The 18688-nt window shown below is 47.9% G+C and overlaps 8 protein-coding genes across 8 annotated transcripts; 5 read left to right on the top strand and 3 right to left on the bottom strand.

The window, feature by feature from the left end:
* Positions 1–121: 121 nt before the first annotated feature.
* On the bottom strand, positions 122–1432 carry ASPWEDRAFT_173550 (uncharacterized protein; the record flags this gene model as incomplete). Its single annotated transcript, XM_040831095.1, has 4 exons — positions 122–1033; positions 1079–1152; positions 1199–1261; positions 1309–1432. 4 exons carry the CDS (start codon positions 1430–1432, stop codon positions 122–124), a joined length of 1173 nt encoding a protein of 390 aa, XP_040687799.1.
* Positions 1433–2428: 996 nt separating this feature from the next.
* ASPWEDRAFT_113747 (uncharacterized protein) lies at positions 2429–4449 on the top strand (the record flags this gene model as incomplete). The annotated part of the gene is made up of 3 exons (XM_040828430.1): positions 2429–2856; positions 2914–3310; positions 3358–4449. 3 exons carry the CDS (start codon positions 2429–2431, stop codon positions 4447–4449), a joined length of 1917 nt encoding a protein of 638 aa, XP_040687798.1.
* A 725-nt stretch (positions 4450–5174) lies between these two features.
* On the top strand, positions 5175–8516 carry ASPWEDRAFT_29289 (uncharacterized protein; the record flags this gene model as incomplete). Its single annotated transcript, XM_040833252.1, has 1 exon — positions 5175–8516. One exon carries the CDS (start codon positions 5175–5177, stop codon positions 8514–8516), a length of 3342 nt encoding a protein of 1113 aa, XP_040687797.1.
* A 631-nt stretch (positions 8517–9147) lies between these two features.
* Positions 9148–9678, bottom strand: ASPWEDRAFT_29288 (uncharacterized protein; the record flags this gene model as incomplete). The annotated part of the gene is made up of 3 exons (XM_040833251.1): positions 9148–9309; positions 9446–9616; positions 9667–9678. The coding sequence occupies 3 exons, from the start codon at positions 9676–9678 to the stop codon at positions 9148–9150; spliced, it is 345 nt and encodes a 114-aa protein (XP_040687796.1).
* A 374-nt stretch (positions 9679–10052) lies between these two features.
* On the bottom strand, positions 10053–11136 carry ASPWEDRAFT_69853 (Zn(II)2Cys6 transcription factor domain-containing protein). The gene is made up of 5 exons (XM_040839078.1): positions 10862–11136; positions 10769–10815; positions 10704–10717; positions 10597–10659; positions 10053–10543 (listed from the first exon to the last, which is right to left on the bottom strand). Exons 1-5 carry the CDS (start codon positions 10869–10871, stop codon positions 10102–10104), a joined length of 576 nt encoding a protein of 191 aa, XP_040687795.1. The 5' UTR covers positions 10872–11136; the 3' UTR covers positions 10053–10101.
* Positions 11137–11460: 324 nt separating this feature from the next.
* On the top strand, positions 11461–13522 carry ASPWEDRAFT_52416 (CeGAL family transcription factor; the record flags this gene model as incomplete). Its single annotated transcript, XM_040837747.1, has 3 exons — positions 11461–12307; positions 12373–12898; positions 12949–13522. 3 exons carry the CDS (start codon positions 11461–11463, stop codon positions 13520–13522), a joined length of 1947 nt encoding a protein of 648 aa, XP_040687794.1.
* Positions 13523–14069: 547 nt separating this feature from the next.
* ASPWEDRAFT_173546 (putative tartrate dehydrogenase) lies at positions 14070–15194 on the top strand (the record flags this gene model as incomplete). The annotated part of the gene is made up of 2 exons (XM_040831094.1): positions 14070–14801; positions 14853–15194. The coding sequence occupies 2 exons, from the start codon at positions 14070–14072 to the stop codon at positions 15192–15194; spliced, it is 1074 nt and encodes a 357-aa protein (XP_040687793.1).
* A 772-nt stretch (positions 15195–15966) lies between these two features.
* Positions 15967–17679, top strand: ASPWEDRAFT_60584 (sugar porter family MFS transporter; the record flags this gene model as incomplete). Its single annotated transcript, XM_040838527.1, has 2 exons — positions 15967–16821; positions 16888–17679. 2 exons carry the CDS (start codon positions 15967–15969, stop codon positions 17575–17577), a joined length of 1545 nt encoding a protein of 514 aa, XP_040687792.1. The 3' UTR covers positions 17578–17679.
* Between the last annotated feature and the right edge of the window lie 1009 nt (positions 17680–18688).

Raw genomic sequence — 18688 nt, 5'->3', positions numbered from 1 at the left:
AAGTATTCGGCATTTATCTGCCAGCCCCGCACTGGCAATCTCGGCCGTTGCGATTTACTTGACAGCTGATGACAATCCTTTCAATTCATAATTCATAACCAGTCTTATATACAGTACGCAGCTAAATAAAACTATCCATGCTAGCGACGATAGCCCTCCTATTAAACCATTTCCTTGAACCACTTCCCTGGCGCTCTTCATTTGCATATTGAACCGATACATCGGTAGTCTTGATGATTCCCAGTCTCCCTTCAGCGTCTTCTTCACTAGTCAAACTATGACTATCTCCCCGTATGTACTTTTTCATTTCACGATCTGCTGCAGCCTTGATATCCACATCTGCTCGATACGGATCCGCCATTTCATAGTCATCGGTGTTGTTTGAGTAGAGCTGGGGTTTCCCTGATCGGTACTGGCTAGAGGAGTTATTGGCTCCATAGCCTGAGCTGCCGTTTCGGGATGTTCCCAATAGTCGAGGAAGATATTTGCTGGTGATGGCTTTCATGGAGGGAGCGCAAGCAGTCATGACAGCGACATTGACCTCGACGGCAGAGCTGCAGAATCCGATATTGTAAGTTGGGTCTTTGCTGGGTGTGCCAGGGAAAAAGGCATTTGCGAGCATGACGATGCGCCAGACTCCAACTGCGGTGGCGACCACACCCATGCAGAGGATGATGCAGACTGCGATCTTGCGGCGGGTAGGCATGTGGAGAGACCAGGTAATGATGATGGGAATGGAGAGGACGAGCAGATCGGTGAAGAGGTTAAAGGCGGCAGTGGAGACATAGAATGCTCCTTGGTGGATGCATTTCCCTCCAGGAACGGTCTTGTCGTACACAAAGGCGACAGGACTACACTGGAATAGGTCGACGAGGAGGACGGAAATACAGAGACCGATAGTCACGGCGAGGGAGATCCAGATGAGAGATTTGACAAGACGAGATTTGGATTCGAGACGACGAAGAAACATGAGGATAGAGACTTTGACTAGGGTCAGGGCAGGGTTGTAGAGGAGTTGGTTGGCAAAGTTCCACTGAAGCAGTCAGTATGACTTTGGTATAGGGGAGAGGGACCGTACGATGAGTCCTTGTTTAGGATTGAAATCTTTGGGAACATCCCAGATGTGAATTCCTGTGTAGTTGGTTTTGACGTCTGCAAATTAGATGTTTTGTATAAGACAAGGGGTTGTAGAACTTACAATACCACGAAGTGAGAGACTGGATGACTGCAAGGATATATCCAGCAGAAACAAGATAGTCATCTGGAAATATTAGCATTGTGAAGAACCTCTGATCTCATGAGTCCTACCACTGGTGAGAGCAGAGCGCGCCAAATAACGACTCCAGAGGCGAAGGAGAACTGCAATGCCTCCCAGGATGGGAAAGGCGACAATCACGCCCAGGGCTATATTCTGTTGACTATCATCGATCATGATGGAGCATGAATGGTGTGAGAAAAAGATGAACTGTTGATCTGGGGGGCATGATGGATATTATAGCCGTTTTCTGCCTGCTGTCTAACATCTGTCGTCGTCAGGTCCAAGCAATCGGTGGAATCGGCAAAAAAGAGTTGCCGATTTCTGAATTTCTGGATTTCTGTCGTTCCTGATAAGGCTTCATCGTGGGTTCCATTGGATGATCCAGTCGGAGAAGGGGGAAGAAGATGCAGAGAAGACCTGAAGAAGAAACGCAAGTCTGGTTACTCAGGGCGAACCAGAATGACCTGGTGATCGACAGGGAAAAGTGGGAATAACTTCAAGAAATGTTGGGGATTGGCTTTGAGACGCACTGATCTGGGGATGATCTACTGAGACCACGAGGCTTGACTGAAATTCGCGATGTTGAATCCACGGATGAGAGAACCAGCAGGACAATCGGCAGTTGACGCGGTTAGAGGCGGAAGCAGTGAATATAGAGAGAGAGAGAGTCTGGGGATGATCAACGGTGATTTTACTGCATCCAGGAAAGTCGAGGCGATCATCAGATCTTGAGATTCTATCTATCTACTAGTAGTATCTTTTCTATCTCTATTTCTAACATCAAATAATTCATTCTCTAACTGACGGAGAACTCACCCACACAGAATAAAGATACCTACCTCGGTTGCCACTCGGGAAAGAATTCAACTTCAAGATTTGCACAGATCCATGGATCGTCCATCTTTATTCTTCTCTGTTCATCAGATCGAGTGGGTCAATGATTCAACGTCTTTTTTTCCATCGCACTTGGTGATTCTGGCATTCACGTTATTTCAGGTGGCGGTGCTAGAAGGATTTAGTTAATGTATCTAATATATTGCAACAGACAGTCAATTAATCTAGTTTTGCTATTAATTTCGACTATTTTGACTGTAAGTTATTTTATTGTGTGAAATCTACTGATCGTCATTCTCTTCCTCTTTTCTCCTCATCTCTTCTCCTCTTTCCACCATGACATTTCTCCTCAATTCTCTCCTCTCCACCCTCTCCTTATCGGCTGAGGCGTCTTCCATCGCTGGTCATCACGTTTCCCCCTCCACTTCTTCTGCTGGTGTCCCTTGGTTCCCTAGTGAATCCTTTCAATTGACCGACAGCGTCATCGCCAACCTCAGCGCTTCTTTCAACCACAACCAGTCGCATCTTTTCGACTTTGCTCACGATCACCACCCTCCCTCCAATCGTTCCACGGGCGCGTGCAAAGTCTTTCCTGGTGATGCTCACTGGCCTTCTCCCTCTACTTGGTCCCTTTTCGACCGTCTTGTAGGCGGTTCTCTCATCAAAACTGCCCCCCTTGCTGCTCCGTGCTATTCTTCATGGCCTGAATATGATGCGGCAGAATGTAAAGCCATCGCATCCAATTGGACTATCTCCTACCTACAGTAAGCTACCTACCTATCTTTATCCACATAATAATGATCCCATGCTAACCCTATCAGCGATGCCGATCCTGCCTCGGTAATGTGGCCGCTATTCGAAGGCAGAAGCTGTCTGCCAACCACCAATTCTTCAGGCTCCTGCACTGTCGGCGGATACAGCAGTTATGCCGTCAATGTGAGCACCGTCGCTCAGGTCCAGCTGGCCGTCAACTTTGCCCGTAATGCTGGCATCCGTCTGGTAGTCAAGAACACCGGCCATGATTTCAATGGCAAATCTACTGGCGCTGGTGCCCTGGGCATCTGGACGCATAACCTGAAGGATATCAAATACGTCGAGAAATACCAGACTTCTAGCTATCACGGCCCCGCTGTCAAGATGGGTGCTGGTGTTCAGGCGTTCGAGATCTACGAGAAAGCCAAGGAAATGGGCTTTACTGCTATCGGTGGTGAAGGCAAAGTAAGTCGCCCAGCATGAAAATCCGAGAATATCCGCTAATTATCTAGACTGTCGGTGTCGCCGGTGGTTATGTCCTTGGTGGCGGTCACTCTCCGATGTCTAGCATGTACGGATTGGCTGCAGATCAGGTTCTCGCTCTCGAAGTCGTTTTGGCCAACGGTCGCTTTGTGACAATCACTGAGGAGAGCGATCCTGATCTCTTCTGGGCCTTCCGTGGTGGCGGTGGTGGTACCTACGGCGTGGTAACCTCTATCATCTCGCGCGTCTACCCCAAGGTTGGAGTAACCGTTTCGACTTTCAACTTTGCTAGTGGGAAGAATGTCTCCGTTGACACCTTCTGGGCTGGTGTTCGTGCTTATCTCGACCGTTTCGCTGTCAATGCTGATGCTGGCACATATGCCTACTTCTGGGTCATGTCGACCGGCCCCAGCTCGTTCCATTTCCTGATGAACCCCTTCTTTGCTGTCAACCACACTGTTGACCAGTTTAACACCCTCATGCAGCCCTGGTTCAACGAGCTCGATCGTCTTGGCATTTCCTACAGCCCCAACTCTACCTACTATGACAACTTCTACGACGGATGGGACGCCGGCTTCCCACTCGAAACAGTCGCTTCCTCGACCATGATGACGGGATCGCGCCTCTTTCCCCGGGCTAACTGGGAAGACCCCTCCCTCTTCAACAAGACATTCGAGGCTCTCCAATCTACCATCACTGCCGGCCACCCCCTCCTCGCCTTCAACATGAAAGCTGACCTTCTCGACAACATTCCCGAAAACTCGGTTAACCCGGCCTTCCGCAACACTCTCATGCACGCCATCACCTCGACGTCCTGGTCCGCCAATGCCTCCAACACAGAGATCCGCAAGGAATTGGACCACTTCACGAATGACATTCTGGGCCAGTGGCGCGCTACCTGCCCCGAGGCTGGGGCTTACATGTCCGAGTCGGATATTCTGGAACCTCACTTCCAGCAAGCATTCTATGGAACCAATTACCCTCGTCTCTATGAGTTTAAGCAAAAGTTTGACCCGTCCGGTCTTTTCTACGCTCCTACAGCCGTGGGAAGTGAGGATTGGGTGGTCAAGAGCTTGGACAATCTTCCTGATCAGAATGGTCGGTTATGTCGTCGGGTATAGGCCCTAAAAAGTTTTGACTTGCATATACCACGTGATGATACACTATTACAAAGATAATCAATGATACATGTTGGAATAATAATATTGATGGGGTCTATAAAGCATACACTATCTTTACGCCAAACTGACCTCGCTAGAATGATTATCATATCATGCCTAGAGGATGAACAGATTTCATTTGGTTGAAGTCTTACTCATCTCAGGCAAAATTCATGCTGGTTCTCTATACTACTGAGATATGGGAGTTTTGATCATTTGATATTCTGCTACTACTTTTTACCTCTTTCTTATGATCTACTTATCTGAGGTTTAACTGATAATCAAAACTCTATCTCACTACTATAGAGTAGTCAGGTACGCTTTCTATGAGAACCATATATAAAGATACCCCTATACAACACTCTGACATACCTCAACCGGCATTCAACCCACCAACCAGTCACATTGGCCACTCAATTAAGGCTTCATATGATATTTTCACTTTATATTCCTCTCACTTACTACCGCTTCGATCCTATCTCTCTGCGTGGGGGAGGTCTATAAATTAGGCTTCTGGCCTCTCTCCTTCCTACAAACAACATCCACCTAATAGTAGTCATACCTCATATCAGCTCTAAGTCTAGAGACATACCACCTCTACACTATCTCTTTGAACAACAGGGGCAAAGGAAGCCACCGACCGTATAAAGCCCTAGTCGACCAAATCGATTGATATCACTCAAATCATGACAGCCAAGTACGAAAGGAAGTCATGCGGAATTCCAGGAGTCGAATATGATTTGAAATACGTGCAGATGCTAGACCAAAAACCGGCGTCCTTGGCCGGTGCTCTGGCTCTTCCCTCCACGGATAAGCTGTGGGCGTTGTATCTCGACGATGTCGACACGAAGAACGTGATCAAGGATTGGATTGCCTACCGGGCAAATTCATTCGACCACCAAGGTATTAAGAGTGGTAAACTGATTCTCCGGATGTCGGCGATTTTGACCTGCGCATTCAACCCAGCGTTCCATATCGTCATGACCGCTTCGAACCGCCCGCGAGTCGGAGTCCAGAATGTCACAGAAGATACATTGGCCCCGTTGACGTGCCTTTGGTACGTTCTGAAGCTCATACAGGCAAAACCGACACTTTTCCCACGATCAACTGTGGGTGCTGGCCCACTACAGCTAGACCCATACGATGTACTCCAGGGCTGGAAGTTGCTTTCCTTATTCACGTTAATGTCGAATACGCAAAGGATACCGAGCACGGCACGACGCCATAAAGCTACAGCTCCTGTTTATCATCGCCAGTCAAATGAGGAAACACCATCTACCCAACAGTCAGCAACGGCGCAAGAGCCAGAAATAGACGAGAGTGTTCCGCAAACCAGTGACGAGATTTTTGGGCTCACGACAGAAGACTTGACAACATTTCACGACGAGTTAAACGAGAGCTCGCGTCGAGACAGAGACAACGAGAGCAACAAAGATGGCCCCGAACGGAATGTCATCCACGAAGTTTCATCCGGCATCAGCGCAGCGCTTTGTTATAGGTTTGAAAAAGGCATTATCCGCCCTCAGATGCCGGAAAAGCACCGATTATTACTGATAGACTATCTGGTGAAGAGTGACAACTTCAGTCAGACCTGTATCTTATATGAGCCGAAAGAGACCAGTATCTCGGAGCAGCTGAGCTCTGACGGGGTGCTCGCGCGCCTCATGGCTAACTCGGAGCCTGCGATGGACTGGAATCCAACTGACATGGAAAGACATGGTATAGTCTCGGCACAGGCACCTGGTTTTCAACAAGCCTGTGCCACCCTGGGATTAGACCCGAAAAGGCCGGTGATTCCTCCAGGGCATGCATTCATTGAGCCAACTATGCTCAAGCCCTTGCAAATGACGGGACTGGCTTGGATGTTGCAGCAGGAGGAATCCCCAATAAAGGGTGGTATTCTTGCGGATGCAAGAGAATTGGGGACGATATTGATATCACTTGCTTTGGTCTGGTTTGCTAGCCAGCGAGCATCTCAACTGGTTGGGTATTTCCACCGACCCACTCTGGTGGTATGCCCCCCTAAACTAATAGACGCCTGGCAGGAGGAGGTGCATAAGCAGTTTAGTGACAAGCTGGACATAATTATGTTTTATGGGTTGGGCGAGCCGAGACCGAATCTATGGTGGAAGTGTCAGACAGTGAATACGTTGGCAGAGCTACGTGAGACACTCTCAAGTCTTGATTCTGATAGTGCAGACACATCCCGGACAATTGTGTTGACGACATACGAAACGTGGGCTCAGCTAACCACTCATAAAATCGATTGCATAAATGAGCAAGGAAACGGGGGTGTTCAGAAAGGCACGAACGAATACGCCAGTGGTGACCAAGACGAGAAGCTAGAGAAAACTGACCAGGCGACTAACACGTTGAGAGATGCCCAAGAAAAAGCCGACGAGGATACCAGTTCTATCGGGAAGCGAGTAATCCATCAGCGTCGACAGTTGACTTACCAAACGCAGATAACTGGATTATTTAGTCGAGTGATCGCGGACGAGAGCGACGACGTCAGAAAAACATGGACACGAACACATCGATCGTTGAGTCAGATTGGAGCAGAGCATGTGTGGCTCTTGAGCCCCAAACCATTGGGAGATATTGCCTTGGACCTGTGTGGCTATAGTTCCTTGCTCTGTCGTGATGATTTTGACGAAGCTACCCCTGGAGACGGGGCTGATTGTACTGGTGTCGACAAAGAGGCAATTGAAGAATACCGCAAATGGAGCAATATGACTGATCTATCGGAACGCCAACTTCATTTACACTTGTCCCTACATCGATTGGCAGCCCTTGCAACTGGAGGCCACCTGACTACAAGGGACGGGAATGGCGCGATACCCGTTATAATGCGGTTAATTTGTCTCCAGAGGGGGGTGGACGACTCGTATAATATACACGCAAGCGTTGACGATGATATACCGCCTTTTCGAATCATGACAGTAGAGCTCAAGTATTCGCAACAAGCGCAGAAGGAACATGACCTGCTATACGGAAGTTTGGTGGCGCGACTGCACAAAGGAAAGAGGGGCGGTGGTAGCTATTCTGGCGCAGACGGAGTTGAGAAGCAATGCATAGACGAGGAAGTGCTTCAGCGCCTGTGTCATCTCGCTTTCTTTCCGAAGCTCGACCAATTCGTTCAGAGTGTTGGCGGCTCAAAGGCTCTGCTCGCTCAAGCCAAGAAATACGTGGAAGGAGATGACCGCGGGTTTTCATTCTTCCATGTGTGTGTATCCAAAGATCGAGCAGCTATGGCGCCAGAGACGCGCTTGGGCCAGGCACACTACCTGGCGCATGATTGTCCAAAGCTTCGTTACTTTGCCATAATCTTGCTTGACGAGGGTGCTTTTGAGGTTTCCGAGATGCATGAGCTGCCGAAGTTTTTGATTCTTGTGAATTGGCCCCTAGTTCAGTATATAGTTGAAATGTTCATCGACGCACTTTCGATTGAATATGCCACTGTGTCACCATCCATGTCTCCGAGGGCAAGAATGCACGCTGTCGAACACTTTACAAGCAAAGATAATCATTGCCAGGTCCTCATCACGACCTTCAGTTGTGGTGACTTAAGCTTTAACCTCCACCATCACTGCTCCAGGGTCATTGTCCTGGAACCGACGTTTGGTATGAAGAGTTTATTTGAAGTAATCGGCCAGGTCCACCGTCCAGGGCAAGGCGAGAAACAGAAGATCTTCATTTTATTCCAAGATCACACAATTTCGAGGTGGTTAGAATACAGGAATACCATATGTGCATTGCCACATGTGGCCTCTCAGCTTCGCGATATTAGAAAGACCCGAGAAAATGGCGACATTGCCGGAACTGGGTCAGGCGTACCCGAGATGCCAGTTGAAGCATGGGCAGACCATGAGTTAAGCAAACTTCTGGGCCAACCTCGGAGTCGCTTGGGCTTTAAAAATGTCGAAGACCTTGGCTATGATCCTATTTCCTCACAGAAGAGGAAACAGGGTGGTGGGGAGAAAGACTTCACGCAACAGAAGAAGGCGCGAGGGGAAGATTGTTGGTAAGCTCGAGGAGTCATGATTGATGAACAGCTGCGTTAGTAGAGGAAAAGACGTTTAAAAAAAAAAAATATCTGTGCTTATCAGACAAGGCGAAAAAGGCATTGCCTACGCTTTATTTTACATTGGAATTTACTACTTGGTGTGATTTTAGTACAAACAAGGTATCACTGGCTTATATTTAAAACAAACTACAAGATGACTGGTGCCAGAAAGCAGAATGATGGAAAAGATGGATTGGCCTCTTCTCGCCGGAGCAGAAACAGTATGCCATATCATAGAAACTAAAGAAACTTCCATTGGCATTTCCATTCCGAGACATAGTAGAAATCGAAGATCTAGAGGAAGAACTACTACGTTCCCTAAGTCAGATACGAATATCTATAGACCCTCGGGCCGTCTATTTGGCAGTTTAGATAATTATACAGAAACACAATCTGCCACATAACAGAAAACAAAGAAACCTCCACCTTTCCCAAGTCAGATACAGATACTATCTAGGCCTCTTCTCACCTTCTAGTGAGAAGTTTAGATAATACCGTAAAAATACTCTACTACATCATCGAGAACAAAGAACCATTGACATTTTCCTTACGGTACATTTAACAAATCAAAGATTGGGGCTAGGGGGGCGCGTCTAGTTTTCCCTGCCCGATTCATCCTGCTGTAGGCGTCTCTTAAGCTCCTGGTTTTCTTGTTTCAACCTTGTATTTTCTCTTTCCATTCGACGCATCCTACTTTCCAAGGCCAGATGACGCTGCCCCTGCTCGTCCTGTTGCTGAAGCAGTTGAAACTGCACCTGAAGATTTTCATCGATTGGCTCTTGTTGTGTTTGATTTTCTTGCTGGAGCTGCTGGTTTCGGTTCTGGGGCTGGGGGCAACGATGACGACGTTATCAATATTTGTATTTGTGGTGTAATTTGAATATAACCTACTGCGATGCGACGGGGCTTTGTAGAAGTCAGTAAGTTATCATTGTTAGCCTGGAAAGCCTCTAGAGTAATTATCTCGAGGGGCTGGGAGAAGACTCTGAACACAGCAGCACGGAGCGGGCACCCCCTCTGGATCTGGCCAGAGGTGTGGCAGTAGAAACATTCGGGGCTGTTCTGTATGATCCGTTGTTAGGTTTATAGCTGAGTGGCAGGAAGATGCTTACAGAAGAAGGCATTTGGGCAAGAGATGGGGTGGCGTGGAATGGGAGGTACACGAGAAGACTGGAGGGGCGAAGAAGAAGAGAAGTAGTGGAGAAGAGGGGGGAAGACAAAAAAAGAAAAATAGAAGAAGAGACGAAGAGATGAAGATTTTAGAGAGTAACACTACACACACCATACTGACTCACTATACATACATTCACTCTACTTGCTATATCCTAGTAGATACAGGAGCTGTCTCTTGAAGAGATATTAATAGTATTAAATCAGCTACTCTACCAGGCTTATTATATACGGAAATACTAGTAAGGCAGCCATAGCTATATATATGGGCATGGTTTCTGGTGGTGGTGGCCGTAGTTACAGTACCCTAGATAGAATCAATCTCTTTCCCCCTTCAGAAATCTAAACACGATGAGTTTATTATTATTGAGATATAATCAAAAATAAATCGTCGACTCCATCTTCGCCAACTCTTCTGCTTTGCCCCCAATATCTCCCATAGGCACAAGACTTGCAGATCCATCCTGCCCCTGTCTTTCATCCAGACCGACATATTCTCCTTCAACGCGAAGATTATGAGACGAACTCTCCCCAGATAGCCCTTCATGGCTTTCTCCAAAGCGAATACTAGAGCTATCACCACCCTTTTCTTCCCACCACCGCATCAAGTCCACTTTTCGCGAAGTCAGTGGCAAACGTCTCCATTCGTCCATCTTGGCCGGTTTGGTATTATTCTCCCTTCGATCCGGCGGGATGTGTGTGTCTGAAGGTGCAAAAGAGGGATTGATAGAATGGAGAGTGGATAAGGTAGAGAAAAGAACCGCTTCTGTTTCTTCGAGTCGGTGTTCAAGCTGGGTTAGATAGCCAAGGGGTAGGCCCCTAGATATGAATTAGTTGTTATTCTTTTTACATAGTGGATTAGACAAGACTACCGTTTGCCACTTTCTGGATACGTGCATCTTGATGGATCCGTGTTGCATTGTGTACAGAAGGGACTGTTTATTAGTGGTTGATCGATAACTGGTATAGAGGTACTTACAGGACTCGATCACACTATTAACAAGTTAATTGAAATACAGTACAGTAAAAATAGGTGATGCTTACCTTGCACTTCTTTTGTCTGCATGATTCGCATGATATAGGACTGAGCTCTGTCCGTGTTAGGCATCGACGTACTATGTTTGACAGGAGAAGTACCAGATGACATATTTATGAGAATGGCTGCTGGATCTTATGAGCCCCAGCAAAATGTGGTTTCAAGAGATTAGTTGTCTCTTTGGGATACCTATATATTTTGACGAGTCGTTGGATCTTGACTTGAATGATAAAATCATTCAATTGTAGTAGTTATCCAAGCTTTGAAAGTCAAGAGCATCCATCCACTTGCCGAGTTCCGTGAATGACACGCCGCGGGGAAATGAGATCTAATCAAATAGCCACCATGAAAATTCAGGAAAGAATGTTGGAAGAGCACAATACAGAAGAACTCGGACAAAAATTACAATATTTCTAAAAATCGAAGCAGAAGAGAGCGAAAAGGGCGAAAAGAGGACACACGCTGACTAACCATATCTTACCACGTGATTACCCCGGAATTGCCTCGTCTCGACACATTCATTTCGCATCGTCTGACCACATTAAAGCAAAAAAAGCCTTCAATTGCATCTTTAACCATGAGCACCAGATCTCCAGTTATATCTAGTCCTGGATACGATGATGAGACCTCTCAACCAGATGTCCACCCCGTCAAGCGGCGGAAACGCGCGTCGACAACAGGCCCTCGTGAGATTGGGATCATGAGAAAGCCAATAGATGGGTCTGCTAGCTTTCTAGGGAGCTCTAGTGGGATTCACTTCATACGGACTGTCTATAATGCTTTTGCCCGTCGCTCTGCAGATTTGAACCAGGCCAAAGTGCGAAACGAGAATCTTGTTCCCGGGGAAGATGACCAGCTGCACAGTAACCATGATGTGAATAAGATAAACAGCGAGCTCTGGGCCAAGGATGAGCTTGATCCTACCTTTAGGGGCCCTCCTTCTTTTGAGAAACTTGTTCAGTGGACGAAGAGCTATTTTGAGACCTGGCACCCAATGTTTCCCTTCCTGCATGCCCCGACTGTCCTGCATCTTCTCGAAAAGGTCAGTCACAATGGCCTTGCAGGTATCAGCCGGACTGACAAAATCATCATCCGATCAATTGTCTCTATTTCCTTGGTAGATAGAAGGCAGATGGATACTCCCGGAGAGGCCGTACCGTCAAACCTGATGTTCTGGACGGTAGGCCAAGCGATGGACAGTCTACAAATTTTATTCAGCGAACCGACTACAATCCAGCTCTTACAGGCCGCGTTCAGTGTGGAGCTATTTCTTGCATCATTGCTACGTCTTAACGCTGCGTCGCGAATTGGGGGTGTCATTACTCGCAACGCCTTCCATCTTGGGCTTCATCGTTGCCCTGCACGCTTTTCGTGCTTCAGCCAGGAAGATATAGCTATTAGACGTCGCCTTTTCTGGTCTATATACTGTCTCGAGCGATATCTTTCACAAGCATTGGGAGTTCCGCTTAGCATCAAAGATGACGACATTGACGTGTGTTATCCCGGGGCTGAAAGACATCAGCAGGAAGGTTGTACAGTAGCTGGCGGTATGACTTATCTTGTTTATTTCAAAATATTTGTCACAATCGATATTAACATCTGTCATATATAGATGACAATCGACTACGTCTCCTCCAACATCTGGCAAAGTTTGCCAAGGTCCGGGGTCTTATCCTGGAACTCCGCAATAAATCGATATTCCACAGCCAAGACAACCCCACGGGGGCCACGCAGGTCAATGGATCACTGGCACACTGGTGGAACGAGGTATACGACGATGTTTACCCTGTTGGTTTCGAAGACGCAGACACACGGGAGGCACTGAGCCCATTCCATCGTTTAGTGTTGATTGTCCTTCGGCATGAGTCCATAATTTCAATGAATCGGCCTCTTTTAGCCACAGAGGGGTCTACGCCTGAGTCTGAAACCGCGTTGCAAATATGCATCGAGTCTTCGAGGTCACTTATTACCGCTCTAACAGGATATATGACTTCTGGGCCCACAAAATCGCAACCAAATGACTCTGCGCAACTTATCCCCTTGGTCTGGCCCTCCTTCACTTGGGCCGTCTGGATGGCTTGTTTAATTCTGATGTACGCTGCTTGGGAGCGGGAATTTCCCGTAAACGCAGCTTTAAGGTATAGAGTTTCCTGATAACGGGTGTTTAGAGTTATGCTAATTTGCCCAGATATGCCAAGTTAGGCTTGTCTATACTAGAGAACCTCTCATTGCGCGGAAGTAGCTGGCCAAAAACATGTATCGAAGCAATTCGGGACCTCGAGTCTGCTCTTTCCAAAACCGTGGCTGAACTGGATCCGGCAATTAGATATCCAACAGCCATGGTTTCCTCTATCAAGGACTTTTCTAACGCCACTGGCAATCGCGACATCCCGTCCGATCGGCCAGCCTTGGATCGTCCACCTCCGGTTTCTTCCGGTGACCACGGTCAAGGACAGAGCACAACATTCGAAACAGCAAATCTACACACGCACAGACTTGATCCAGGAACAATGTCTGTTACAGACGGGCAAATAAATAGTCACATTAGCCATGGTATCGCTTTACCAGACGCAGCACTGGACAGCAATTGGAACGGGTATAATTCAGCCGGGCTGATCTTCGGGGACAGTTCCGGGTTCTCATCTTACCCCGGCTTTCCCGGACAGGAAGGATTGTCGGGGGTTGATTTGGAAAGCATATTTACGAGCGATGTATGGAGCGTGGCTGATGGCCCGTGGCTGCTTCACGAAAATGGCCTATGACCTATCTGTCCTGGTGAGCTAAGCTTTGCGTAGGTTTATTATCGTCATAGGCTGAACATTCAAGCTGAACTTTCAACCGCGAAAAAAAAAAACTCCTGGAAAAAGAGACTCTACTGAAAATACTCCGATAATTCTTCCTCCCTGTCTCTCCCGACTAAGCAGGGGTCCTAGTGTATGATGCTACTCCAGCCGATCCCCGGAGTCTCTCCGGGGTCTCCGCAATCCGGGCCACGCGACTGGATTTAGGGCTGACACGGTGATGTCTTTGTCCGATGAGGGGCACAGCGCCTACCCCGGACATTCGAAGACCGTGTCCGTCTGATTCTTCTCCTAGAGAGCCCTTTTGTCGAGAAAAAATAGGAAAAATTTTTCATGAGGTCACTGAATATATAAGTGACGTTGCCATATTTATTTCCAGGTCAAATCTAAGTCCATCCAATCCAATTAAGCAATCAAACGATCAATCAATTCGGTCGATCAGTCAACGCAAAGCCAAATCCCGACGACACACACCCCCTCTCCCCCCCAGAAAGATCAACCCTGCAAAATGACCAAAACTTACAACATTGCATCGATTCCTGCCGACGGTATCGGGCCGGAGGTAGTGAGCGCTGGAATTACGGTGCTCCAGGCCCTCAGCGAGAAGCTTCAAACTTTTAATCTTGAGTTTAAACATTACGACTGGAGCTCGGAAACCTACAAACGCACCGGAAAATACATTCCTGATGGCGGATTGGAAGAGCTCAAGCAGAGCGACTCCATACTGTTTGGTGCAGTCGGGGCTGAGGACGTCCCAGATCATATCAGTTTGTGGGGACTCCGCCTTGCCATCTGTCAGCCTTTCCAGCAATATGCAAACGTGCGTCCAACGAAAATTTTCCGGGGTACGCAGTCCCCGCTCCGCAATTGCGACTCTGGGGATCTCGATTGGGTAATTGTCCGTGAGAACAGTGAGGGAGAGTATGCAGGCCAAGGAGGTCGTTCACACCGCGGATTCCCTTGGGAGGTGGCCACGGAGACGGCCATCTTCTCGCGAAATGGTGTGGAGCGGATTATGCGATTCGCCTTTGAGACAGCGCAAAAGCGACCAAGAAAGCTGCTTACTGTTGTGACAAAGAGTAATGCGCAGCGGAATGGAATGGTGCTTTGGGATGAAGTGGCTCAGGATGTTGCCAAGGAATTCCCGGATGTGACGGTGGACAAGATGTTGGTAGACGCGATGACTACAAGGATGGTCTTGAAGCCCCAATCAATTGACACCATCGTTGCCTCTAATTTGGTTAGTTCTCCTATGCCGTTTACCTGAGAAATATGCTGATGATATCACTAGCACGCCGATATTCTGTCCGATCTCGCAGCTGCTCTGGCTGGGTCGATTGGTATCGCGCCGACCTCTAACCTCGATCCCACCCGACAGCACCCAAGCATGTTCGAGCCTATCCACGGGTCCGCATTCGACATCGCGGGCAAAGGCGTAGCTAATCCAGTGGCAACTTTTTGGACGGCGGCCGAGACGCTGGAATGGTTGGGTGAGGGAGCGGCAGCCAAGAAATTGTTATATTGCGTTGAAAATGTCTGCGAGCGGGGCATTTTGACGGGCGACTTAGGAGGGAAAGCGACAACGAAAGAAGTGACGGATGCCGTGGTGGAGGAGATCCGGCGCCTTTCTTAGATTGCTTGATCGCGGAAAGCGAAAACATCGACTCCCTGTAAGTCCGGGGCATGTACACAAGATAGCTAAGCTCATGATTTTGCCACAATGCATATGCTCGGAGATAGGAAAATGCATCATGATTCATTGTCCGACATCATAATATGAAGTGTTAGGCCATGTGTCAGGACCATACTTACTCCGACTCCAGTTGGGGTTCTCCGCAATGCATCACACGACATGATGCGGTATTTTCCCAACAGACCGAGTATTTCTTGTTTCGGTGTAGCATAATCCGCTAATTAATAATTAAAAAAACTCCGACAGCCTCAAGGACAAAATCCCGACTGGCTCCATCCATCGCGTTGTCTCGGTGTCGATCCGAAGGCGTGCCGCGAATCAGAACATCGGCATATCGCATGGATATGGAAGTCGCCCGATGCTGGCTGTCTGACTTCCCCCACCACTGATGGCCAACCCGAATAAATCAATAACCGTGAGTTAATAACAATTAGTCTCAGTAACTCACAGGCCAGGGAAATGGACACGGGCCTTGTAATAACAATCACCGTATGTACTCCACACTCGTGTTTCGATAATGATGCGGGGAATGGGGTCCCCACGGCACAGATTTTTTCCTTTTTTCCATTTGTTTCGTCGCATTTGTGAGCTCACCGGGTTGGAATTTGGGGCCAGCTAGAAGGAATCCCAGTATATAAGATAAGACTGAGTCGCCTGGATCGTAAGGTTTCTTCTAGCCAAAAAATCAAATCACAGCTCTTTTTCTGTCAATATGGGGGTTTTTTACGGAAGATCGCTTCGTTTGGCCCAGGTGGCCCTCATTGTCGCCCCAGCCTTTATTCTCTTTGGTTATAACCAGGCTGGTTTAGGGCCCCTGGCTACCCTCCAGAGCTGGGTCCATACCTTTCCTGACATCGACACATTAAACACCGAGGGCGCGACCAAGGAGAAAAACACCACATCAAAGGGTGCCGTGATTGCTTCGTTCCAGATTGGTGCGCTGTTCGGCGCTCTGTCGTGCTCATATCTTGGAGAGAAGTTCGGTCGTCGAAAAACAATTTTCCTTGGAGCCATCCTCAGTGTTATCGGCCAGGTCCTGCAGACAGCATCTTACAATATTATCCAGTTCACCGTTGGCCGTATCATCCTGGGCTTCGGTATTGGCCAGATGAGTGTGGCCGTGCCCGTATGGCAGTCGGAATGCTCTTCAGCCAAGAATCGTGGACAACATGTTGTCACCGACGGTATCTTCATATGCCTGGGCTATGTCCTGTGTAACTGGATTGACTTTGGCTTGAGCAAGGCTGATGGCACAACACAGTGGCGGGTACCACTAGCCATCTCATTCTTCTTTTCGGTTGTCATGCTTGCCTCGGTTTTCTTTCTTCCGGAATCCCCCCGTTGGCTGGTACGCGTGGGCCGCATCGAGGAGGCGGCCAGTAGTTTGGCAGCATACAAGGGCCTCTCTAAGGAGGATGAGGCGATTCAGATGGAAGTAACGGGTATTGAGACATCGCTAGAGGTCACAGCGGAATCCGTGTCGTGGAAGGAGATGCTCTCTGGCAACGACCAGGAGCGATTATTCTACCGATTCTGCCTTTGCATGGCGCTTCAATGTCTCCAACAGGTATGTTGTTGACTTTCCCAAGATAACGAGGTTGTGCCATGGTCGCTTTGCTAACAGCTTAAGTAGCTTTGCGGAGGAAACTTGATTTCCGTATATGCCTCGACGATTTTCAAAGAAAATCTGGGCATGAGCTCCGACCTATCCAGTATCCTGGCAGCATGCGCATTGACCTGGAAGTTCCTCTGCAGCTTCATCGCCTTCTTCACCATCGACCGACTGGGCCGCAGAAAGGTGTTCATTATCAGTGGAACTGGCATGTGTTGCTGTATGCTTGCACTCTCAGTTACCAACAGTTTCGGCGAGGGCAATAAGTCGGCATCCATCGTGTCTGCTCTTTTCATCTTCCTCTTTAACTCGTTCTATCCGATCGGTTTCTTGGGCGGAAACTTTCTGTACTGTACGGAGGTGGCCCCGGTGAGACTGCGCGTCGCCATGTCGGCCATGTCCACTGCCAACCACTGGCTTTGGAACTTCGTTGTCGTACTCGTGACCCCAGTTGCTCTCAATACAATCTCTTGGAGATATTACGTCATCTATACTGTCCTCTCGGGCTGTATCCCGATCATGGTGTATATCTTCTTCCCCGAGACGAAGAACCGCAACCTGGAGTCGATCAACCACGTTTTCCGAGATGCGCCGACAACATGGCACATTGTGTCCATGGCACGAAGCTTGCCAGAGGGAGAGACGACAGAGGTGGTGTTGGAAGGCAACAAAGAGAAAGATTTGGAGGTCCAGCAGATGGAGCGGGTTTAAGGTTGCTTTTAAAGCAACCCGGGTGGGCAGCCAAGCACCTTGGCTACTTGGCACGAATGTACAAAGTATGATGCATGAGATATTATTAAATTTATGATGATTATCGTTTCACCTAGAGAGTGTTAAATGTTGCAGACATTACTTGGCGTGTAGCATTGGCATACCTTAGTGATGCCAGGATGCCTGCCACTTTCGGGCTATTGGCAGATCACCACGGCGGATCGATACCAGCGTCGATCAACATTGGTCAACAGCGACGAATCTGAAACAATTATGGTCGAATGAATTTATGAACAGAAAGCCTGATTTAACGGCCAAAGCAAGCGACAAATGAGATGAATACCTGACGAGGACGAGGGGAATCGATTCTTTTGCCGGCCATTTCGAGCCGGAAGGACACTGAAGAGCGACCGGCCCGGCAAATTAAACTACAATGGCTCTAACTACATTTGGAGGCGGTGTGGTTGCAGAACAGCCCATCGCTTTCTATGAATATTAGTTTCAAGAGCAGCAACTACAGAGTCGTAAAATAATGAATTCATATGATTCGGAGTATCGCCATATTCATTGAGAAAATATTCAAAATAACTTTCCAGCTCCCACGGTCGGGCAAAGACAATCCGGACGATGCCCGAGTCCAACAACCCCGGTGCCATAAAATTGCAAGGATGTGCAGCGATCGACCCGATGATATGATTGGCTAATGAAGAGGGGAACACTGATGACTAAGTATTGTGCCTCAGGCATCCTAACTGCTCCTCTTCCCCTCCTTCATCCACCATCAGCTGAGAAGCAGGCTACTACTATTATGTACATACATACGGGAGTACAACATTTAATTTTTTGCATAGAACTGTACCGATTACAGACTATGGGTTCTTCTTCATCTATGATCTGTCAAACATGATCTCACTTGTGCTGGCGGTGATTTATTAAGCCACCTTGAGAGTATCATAGAACGCAAGATCTAGATCTATTTTATCTTTACTGCTCTTTCATAGCGTACCTTGTTATTGCACTATTAATGAATTCTACGACTACTATATATACTATTTGAGTCTTTCGACTCGGCTTTGAATAATGATCTCCTTGCCATAGCATCGTGTATTCT

The sequence above is a fragment of the Aspergillus wentii genome (genome assembly GCF_001890725.1).
Source record: "Aspergillus wentii DTO 134E9 unplaced genomic scaffold ASPWEscaffold_5, whole genome shotgun sequence".
In the NCBI taxonomy this organism is placed as follows: domain Eukaryota; kingdom Fungi; phylum Ascomycota; class Eurotiomycetes; order Eurotiales; family Aspergillaceae; genus Aspergillus; species Aspergillus wentii.
Note: the sequence above shows the minus strand (reverse complement) of the source record. Positions and strands in the feature narration are given on the sequence as shown.

Excerpts from the sequence above, each read along its gene's own strand:
- ASPWEDRAFT_69853 (XM_040839078.1), bottom strand. Across the intron at positions 10,544-10,596 it reads TATCCAGAAAGTGGCAAACG|GGGCCTACCCCTTGGCTATC; the intron begins GTAGTCTTGTCT and ends ATTCATATCTAG.